The sequence below is a fragment of the Zerene cesonia genome, chromosome 14, assembly GCF_012273895.1.
Source record: "Zerene cesonia ecotype Mississippi chromosome 14, Zerene_cesonia_1.1, whole genome shotgun sequence".
Lineage (NCBI taxonomy): Eukaryota > Metazoa > Arthropoda > Insecta > Lepidoptera > Pieridae > Zerene > Zerene cesonia.
In genome coordinates, this window is record NC_052115.1 from 1689373 (window position 1) to 1699200 (window position 9828).

At 32.6% G+C, this 9828-nt stretch overlaps 2 protein-coding genes across 2 annotated transcripts in view; one reads left to right on the forward strand and one right to left on the reverse strand.

Moving 5' to 3' along the window:
• Nucleotides 1-9828, forward strand: part of LOC119831719 (hemicentin-2-like) — a 250092-nt gene that overhangs the window by 100445 nt on the left and 139819 nt on the right. The gene's annotated exons all lie outside the window — the stretch shown is intronic.
• LOC119831895 (synaptic vesicle glycoprotein 2B-like) overlaps nucleotides 1-9828 on the reverse strand; it is a 29367-nt gene that overhangs the window by 9662 nt on the left and 9877 nt on the right. The window contains exons 3-5 of the mRNA XM_038355465.1: nucleotides 9572-9734; nucleotides 7039-7220; nucleotides 3622-3806 (exon numbers count right to left, since the gene is read on the reverse strand). Coding sequence (XP_038211393.1) covers nucleotides 3622-3806; nucleotides 7039-7220; nucleotides 9572-9734 — 530 coding nt within the window. The remainder of the gene's footprint in view (nucleotides 1-3621; nucleotides 3807-7038; nucleotides 7221-9571; nucleotides 9735-9828) is intronic.

A 9828-nucleotide genomic window follows, 5' to 3' on the forward strand; every position in this document is an offset into this window, starting at 1 on the left:
TTGAGCTTGACATCTAAATCAGTGTTGTAATATTAAAGTAGATTAAATTTTTAATAAATTAATTTTTTTGTATTAATAAACAAATAAAACTTATTGTTTCAGGTACGTTCACAAAAAAGAGAAGACCGCCAAGTAACTGCTAATTTGAACTCAATTTCAATTCAGCTTAACAAAAGCAAATATATCATTTATTTGTTTATTTATAAACAATTGTTTTTTCTTAAATCGATAGCGTTCCTTCAAAAAATAATATAATGAGCCATAATCATGAAAAAACTGTGTATGTGCGATTCACACACTTCAGTAAATCGACAAAAGAATGAGATGAAAATATATAAAATATAAGTATGTACAGTATACAGTATGTATATTTCTGTCTCATTCTTTGCCGGCTTCATTCTATACATTTTTTTATTTGTGTCTCTTACCGGTCGTTTTTTCCGTTGCATCAGGTTCGAAATCACAACGATTCTAAAGAAGTTTCACTTCAAAACATAATGAAAGATTTTTTTTAATTTTTAATTATATGTAAGACCCTCAAATAACATAACCGTAAAATCAGTTTGAGTAGTGAAGAAAAATAATGTAAGGTCATAATTAACTCCATACCATTCTGTTTGAAGGAAAACCTTATACATATATTTCACATGCTCAAACGTTAAAAAAATCCTATCCTATTCTACTAATATTATAAAAGCGAAAGTTTGTAAGGATGGATGTATGTGTATGTGTATTTTTGTTATTCTTTCACGCAAATACTACTCTAATTATTGCAATGAAATTTGGTACGTCGGTAATTGGACAATTCAAATAACACATAGGCAAATTTTTATCCTGATATTCCTACGGGATACGGACTTCCGCGGGTGAAACCGCGGGGCACAGCTAGTCTGTAATACAGAGGAAAGTCCTAAATCACTATCCATTATAAAACCGTTTAATTTAACCATGCTTAATCCATAAACAAGAAATTGGCTCATTAACAAAAAATAAACAAATCGCTCCAACAGATAACAGTGTTCGGTAGACAACAAATCCAGCTATTATCCGACCAAATTGGAAGTCGTTAATTCACTGTTACGTGTCCGTGCGACAGGCGGACATTTTTTCTTGATTACTGTGTACCACGCTAAAGTGAAATTCTAATGTTAGGAATTGCTAATGAAATTCGGAGTCGGTTTAATTGTCAATTTTCTTAGATTGAGCGTTGATTTGTAATCTTTATAGCTATGTGACGAAAATCTTGGAAAGTTTTTAATGAATTTTCAGGAAATTAACGGGACAACGTATTCATAAATATATTGAAAATTGCTGATGTCCGTAGCTTCGCGCGCGCGGTTTTAGTAAATTTTCATGGTATAAATTCATTCCTTATTTATCCCCTTGGGGGCAGATTTTATTAAAACCCTTTCTGTGTTTGCTTCTTATGTATTATTCGGATGACTACGTACTCCATGCCAAATTTTAGCCCGATCCGTTCAGTAGTTTGGGTTGTGCGTTTACAGATCACTGTGACAGTCAGTCACCTTTGAATTATACATATTTAGATTGGAAATAAATAAATTATACAAAGCAAATAAACTTACATTATGTGTCGCTATACAAATTTTGTACATTGATATTGTAAAAAATATGACATTTTTGTGTATTCAATACATATTCAACCGATGTCTCAAAAACGAAGCAGGTTCTTAATTAAAATGTGTTTTTTTAGTTATTGTGACTCGATTCTCAACCGACTGACGTGATTCTTTTCCTGTTTGATAGGGGACTGTCGTTATTTGATCCCATTTTATACTTAGGAGTTGTAAGCGTGGCGGTGGTGGCACCTCCTACCCAGGAACGTCGTGCAGGAAATATTAATACTGTATACTATGCTCAACGAAACTTATGGTCTTTAATACGCTGATTACATAAAAAACATAATATCTCTTTTTTCTACTAGATAAATTCTTAAAACTCTATGTGTGCACTCCTAACTGTCCCAAAAGCACACATAGGCTTAAGATTATGTTTTTAAAACAACGATGTCCACATTAGCGTAGCAGTTTATGCCGGCTGAACAAAGCTAGCGATGTAAACAAAAATTTTAAGAAAAAAAAAACAAATAAGAAATTATGTATGTATTTTTTCTGCATGCGTTTATAAAACTATCAGTACCATCGAAAATAGCACACCATCGAGGGGAGTCGAGAGGGTTTCAACACTTATACTATCGTGAAAAAACTATCCTGAAGATTATACGCTCAAAGTGCCAAAACTTTCTACCATTCAAATGGCCAATTAATATCTTGGGAACCACAAAAACAGCAATCCAAACGTTTCAGTGATGAAAAAGTTATAAATTATATTCGTAGTAAACTTCATATCGCTTAACTTAGCCAAATGGGATATAAAAACACGCTTTAGTTGGTCCTAGGGTTCTCAAATTATAACATCCAAATGCCGTATATTGTCTTGAATATTATTGACTCTTATTTGTTAAAAATAAATTCTCAATATGTTTTTTTCGTTTTTCGTCTAACAAATGTGAGGTGATTGAATGAAATATCAAATACTGCTATCATTTACGTGTATAATAACAGTAATCTGTTTAATATATACAGGAAAATCCTGTTAGTTACACTATCTAAACCTCAAGAACAGCTTGACCGATTTCAATTAAATTTACAAAGTACGACAGTTCATACTTCAAATGAGCACCGTAAACATCAGTGATGATATTGATCTTTATCATTTAAATTTAATGCTATTGCTTAAAATTTTTACATTCAACAAGTTTACTATGTCTGCCGTGATCTCGATAAAGATTTATTTTATCCGAATTATCCAGAAATATCTAGCTGGCAACCCTAGCTACCAGCAATTACGTAATCGCCAAGGTGATTCTGGATGATGGCCAACAATTTTTTGGTTTGAGGAAACCGCGAGATAACTGCACGTTGTTACTCCTAAAGCGGCAATTTACTTCAAAATACAGTGCGAAACTATTTGCTTTTTATTAGTACGCTTTACGTCTTTTGTTTTATATAGGGGTGGCAGGAGTGATGATTTAAAATTTTGAGTAATTTACAAAAGTAAATTGTCTGTAATTTCGGTCCGCCCCGGCTTGGCCCATGGTACATATATAGCCTATAGCCTTCCTCAAGAAATGGGCTATCTAACACTGAAATAATATTTCAAGTCGGACAAGTAGTTCCTGAGATTAGTGCGTTCAAACAAACAAAGAAAATCTTCAGCTTTATAATATTATTTTAGATAGTATAGATAATCTGAATGGACGATACAATATTATCAAATTTAAATGCGAGTACACGAAACGCACCAGATTTCAAATAAAAAGAAAACAAATAACTAGCAAACATAAGAAAAACAGTTAAATTGAGAACCTCCCCTTTTGAAGTCGGTTGAAAAAAATCTACTGTTGCTATGGAAAAATGTACCTTACCGTCACGTAGAAAAATGTATAATCGACTCAGTAATTACTTCTTAAACACAACAAATCTTGACCTCTATTGTATTCAGTACAGATATAGTTTCTAAACAAATAAACCAACAAATCATTCCCTCAGAAACATAGAGCATTAGTAAATAATTCGGCAAACAATTAAGCCAACTTACCTTAAATGTATCGGCCGGTTTCTTCGTGTTTTCCTTGTAAACCTTAATCAGAACTTCCTTCGCTTTATCGTACTGATGTTGAGTGATGTAATACATAGGGCTTTCTGGTAATAAAGCGTACGATATGCAGGCCATGCACGGCCATAATGACAGTATTAAGAAGTAGTAGTTCCATGTGTGGAGGACTGAAAACAATAAAATATCGCCCATAGTTTTTGAAGTGAAAACTTCTTTAGGCGCGTTGAGCGTTTTGGTAGAGGGTAAAATCCTCGGTTCGCGTCACCGACATGCTAATGATAATTTTTTCAACCACTTTGTATTTATATTTTGTTCATGATTTGTTTAACCCATCATATGTAACTAATAAATAAAACATAAAAAATTTCATTTAATTCTTGCATATAGTTTTAATTACTCTCAACTTAATAGTTCCGTTTTCACTACTATCGGCAGTCCCACGACTGCTACTGTTTTTTATATTTATATAAAGATAGGGGTAAGATTCGGAAGTTGCGTTAATTAAGCTATTGTTAGTAGAATGCTTGTATTATTGGAAAGAAAGGAAGAAATAAATACATTAATTGTCATTTAAAACAAACGACAACCGCACATAAACAGTAAGTTCAAATAACGTTAATAAATTTGCAACTAGTAACAAATTTAATATATGCAAAAAATTTATTACATAATTAATTACAAATAATTTATAATGTGTTAATTATTATAAATACACTAATTATTGGTGTACTTATATGTGTTAATAAGCTACCATGGGCCCCGACCCTGGAAGAGATCATTTTGAAGTAATAAATAAGGCCGCTTAATAAACTAAACTATAGTTTTAACGTTATTAGTAATATATAAAATGTTCAAAAACAGTTTAGTTCATCATTATATACTGCCTATGTGGTTCCAATTGCACGGACAAGATCGCCTATTAGGGTTTTAGGTTATGAAGGGTTGGTCACTTAAATTTCACACACACGAACACACGCGCGTGCCCACACGCCATTCCACACAACTACGCACTCATTCTAACAACAACTGACAAATTTATTTCGTTTTCCTTTTCTATTAATTAGAAATAAAATGTAATGTAACATTGTTTTAAGGGACAGGCCACTAACGGCCGAAACACAGTTCCCAACTAGATCGGTAGTCAGTGGGTCGTGTAAGAGATGTATTTAATTTTATGTCAATAAATATGTTTATTATTTATTGATTTACGCTGACCGCTTGGTCCAGGATTGCATTGTTCACTTGGCGGTTTGCTAAATGGCTTGACGTCACTCACACTTTTTTGGTCTTAAGACATCATCTATGTCGCGATGTTCTCCTTTATTGATAGGGACAGTGGTTTGCTTTTCGTATAACAAAATTATACGCATATTAGACAAAAATCAATTTCATTTAGGAACACTTTTCTAGCTGAGTTTTTGTTGCATAGCAATAGATCACAGCTTTATTAACACGATATATCTAAATAGCGAACAAAACGTCTGATTAAAAATCTATCAAAATTTTCTAACATTAAAAAAAAAACTTTTTTCATAAATATCATCATCATTATCAGCGTTTTAATATCAACTGTTGCAGATAAGCCACTTCAATGGCATGCCATGAGCCAGCTCGATAACCATTTGTCGCCAATTGTGACCATAAACTCCGAACCATTTTCATAATTTCATTTTGTAATAATATTCATGAAACCAAGAACACAACAGCTAAATATTACTACTCGGTACTCGTTTAGAATACTTACTACGTTGGAAATATGAGTTCAATTATTCTTCATATGTTTGTGACAGCCATATTTGATAACTACGCCCTAGGCACCACTGGATGTCTGGATGTCGTGTAATTTACAGACAGAATGAAATATGAGTGGCATATCATATCTTAACGATGAGTGGGGATTTTTACTTGTAAATAGTTTGAAGAAGTAATATTTAAATTTGAAATTTCTCTCTAAATTTAGCTAGGAAACGTTTTATGTAAAATTTATGTCGTTATAAAAATAATCAATGTCTTCATTAGATTTAAATTAATTGTTTATCACTTTTAATCACTGTAGAATCAGTAACAGGAATAATACGTTTGGCCTTAATAAACTTTCAACAAATATTTGTTTATGTATTACTTTTAATCACATTATTCTAAATGGAGTGATTAATTCAACGGGAAGATATTAAAATAACTATATAATTGTATTATATCTGAACGAATTACCAAGTTAATTTTGTGAACAACGGATGAAAGTGATTCATTCTTTACACTATTCAACCCGACGCCTTGAATAATTCAAATCGAGGTTGGTCACAAACATCTGGCAGTGACTTATAAAATTGTTAACTTATAATACTTCCAGCCAACAACAGTGCAGATCGTCTTTCTACATTTATATTCGAAAAAGGAAAGATTTGCTTATTTATTTTAGTATCTCTAAAACTCGATGCTGGGTTTACAGAATTTGTAATAAAGCAGGAAGGTTTTTAAAATGGCTCAACGGAAGACAGTGGAGTAAATCGGTAGGAATCGGAACCTACGGCTCCTTCCGCGGAACCGTGGGTCTATGCAACATTTCAACGCACAGAGGTAGGTCATTTGAGTTTAGGTAGCCACCACAAACACTGGCAATATTCAATGTGAAATTTTGAAAGAATAGAAAAAATTTGATCACGAGGCAGGATTCGATCTTCGATCTTGCCTAACCGTAGCAACGCCTCTCGGCCACCCGTGATCCTGCCACAGTAATCGAATTTCTTCTACTCTTTCGGTTTCATGTGCCTAAAGGCATGTGCAAAATATTCAATGTGTTGAAGGAGCTTAATAAGTTTGTTAAAAATCAGATTTTGCTCACAATGTTCTAACCTTATCGTTACCATTTGGGTTAAGATTAAAAATGTCGTCCATCAAAGAATTGCGTAAACAAAACCCGCCGGCGGAACGTAAAGGGAAAATGCCGACACGTGAATGGATTGAAAGAGTTTTTTTACAAAACCAACGAAATCGAAGTGATAGTTACACTGCGCTTATTGGATAAGTTTTGGCAGAAAAAGAGTGCTGACCGCATCTGGTGTGTGTATTGGAGAATTTGGGGTTATCGCGAAATTCAGTTTCTCCTTACATATGTATTACTAGCTTTCTGCCCGCGTTTCGCCTGCGTGGTCAAAGAGAATTGACATGTGTCATGTAACATGTCACATTTTATATAGCACCATCTATGGGATTTTGTAAATTCCAAAATCATACCATAAAACAGTTCCGTTGCGTTAAATTCTTGCTATAAATAGACTATTATTCGGTATCATTTGTTTCAGGCATAAAGCGCAATGCAAAAAAACTAAAAACAGTCTCCTTCGCGATATAGAAAATCAACAAATAGGAATCTATAAATTTCTAAAACTACACACTTACCAATAAACCCATCGAACAGCGAGACTTTCCAGTTTTGCATCAATATGCCCCATGACTCCAGTGCTACTATAATCTGTCCGATTGGGAAGAAGGAATTAGCGACTATCATAAGCCTGTCCCTCACGCCATCGTGACAGAACTCTGATGTCAAAGCCATAACTGGGTTGTAAGCTGTCGCAAAACTGAAAAGATACTTCAGATTATTACATTTTTCTTTTAAGGTTTTTAAGTTTGTTATTTTAATATAGGAACATCTCTTTCTTTTAAAGCAAGTATAAATCAATATTTGTAGTAGGTTTTTGATTTACATCGATTTGTATAACAATGTATTTATTCCTCTCGTGTTTTAAAATATATTTAAGCTATTAATAAAGAGGAAAATCTGTAACCAGTTTAACACAATGCAATCGTAAACAGTAACCACAGATTAAAATATAGTAGAAGCTCAAATAACATACACTTGTTCACGAGGTTTAACATTAACAGAAAATTAATTATGCAAAAACATTCTGGATGTCAAAATACCAGTAAATCTGTAATGCGTGTGTTAAATTATTTTCCAGTGTAAAATTCATAACCACTGGATACGCTTTTAAATTTGGTTTTCAAAGGTTAATAAGCTGCATCATCTGCATAAGAAATGGGTAACCTCACTATTGTTTATAATCGGTTTAATGAAATGTTTTACTAGTCTAATACAGGTATTTTAATCGTACTAGTCTGGCGGTCCCGGCTCCGCCCAAGTCCCGTGATAAAAACAAAACTAAGCAAAATATAGCTCGTGACACTTATAGATAATATGGGTTTATATTGGTAGAATAATTAAAAAAAAATCCTTTCAGTACATCCAGAGTTACCCCCTACAATATCATTAACATAGAATTATCGTAAATTTTACCTCTTTATCACAATATTATTAATATAGTATTGTCGGTCAGTTAAGATACAGATGTCGTTCTTATAATTTTTCAAAACTCGTTTAAATATCGAATAGAAGATGTCGAATAGAAACCGTGCGCATTCGTAGGGATTGTTCCTTTGTGCTTGTATGTTATTTATTCAACGATCGACCCAACTACCCTCACTTTGTGAATAGTTTTGGTGACTGGCTGCTACTTATTATTAACTGTATTAATTAGACAATTATTACGATTAAACACAACCTCTTTCTTTTTGATTTCTAACAATATATTAAACTAGCTGCGCCCGCGGCTTCACTCGCGTAAGTCCGTATCCTGTAGGAATATCGGGATAAAATTAATAAATAATAAAATAAAAATAAATTGCCTATATGTTAATCCAGTTGTCCAGCTATCTACGTGCCAAATTTCATTTCAATCGGTTCAGTAGTTTTTGCGTGAAAGAGCAACAAACACACACACATCCTTACAAACTTTCGCATTTATAATCTTAGTAGGATTTTTGTCTATAACTTGATACTTTACTGTACGATTTATGATGTAAATTGTATCTTTAAGAATTGTTTAATAAATTGATTGTAGCAATTATGGGTAATATGAAAATAATAAACGAATTTTTACAAACATTGGTCCATTATTTTATACGATAATTTATAATCTTTGCTTTCTGGCTGTTTGGCTTATCATGTGACGTATTTCTATAGATGTATGAAATAATCTTGTTACGTACATCCACAAAAATATGAATTCTTGAAATTATTTAAATGAATAAATAACGCGTGTTTATGTACAAATGTACTATGGTTTAAATAGACAGCATTTCAGATTTATTATACCATTTGAATAATATGAAATGGAAATGCATACATATTACGCATTGGAATGAAAAGCTTTAACAAATGTTGAATATTTTTTGACATACGAATTAAATTCAACATTTATAATATTAAATGAAAATATGCCATCATATTTGCACATGATATTATGTTTTTATACTGTTATTTTGGTATTTCGCGCTATAAACGTTGGTTTAAATAAAACTCCACTTTTAAATGGAAATTCAAAGTGTTTATTGATTTGTTTGTGAAGTAAAATATAGGATTTTGAAATATACATGTGTTTGTTTTATATACGTAGCTGTTACATGGAAAAAGAAGATTGAATTTGTAAACATGAAGTTAAACATTTAGTCCAGTTTAATTTAGCGTTTTTTAATTTTATTCGCTCGTATTTTCGCCCGCATAGTCAAAGAAAAAGACAGCCCTGAGTTACCTACATAGCTTCCGTTTCTATAGAATCTCCGGAATAAAAACTGTTCTATGTCTATGTATCTTGTATAGGCGTGAAGAAGAGACAGACAGACAAGCAAACAGTTACTTTCGCAAATATCATGTAAGCAGGGTAAACAATTTGTATTAAATTTTAAAAACTATTACTATTTGTTTCTATACAGTACGTGAACAACATTATAAACACGAGAGAGATTGCATAATATTTGAAATCACTTTTCAGTGTAATCATCTTCTCATCATGATGTATATCATCTAATCATCATCTACTGTTTTCCTCAAAGAAATTAATTAATTATCAGAATATATATTTGAAATACTCACAATGCTCCCTCTAGCAATTTTGAAATGATCAAAATATTGTAAGTTTGACTGAGGCCTGAAATTATAGTGAAGATGAAAGTGCCACCGTAGCCGAAGATAAGAAAGATTTTCCTTCCCAAATTATCTGTTAGGAAACCAGCGACAACACAGGACGTTAGCATACCTGGAAATATAATGTCTATTAACCCTTGGCATGCCTGGTAGGGTCTGTCAGACCCATACCAACGCGCGAACCGTTGTAGTTCATTTAAATTTGA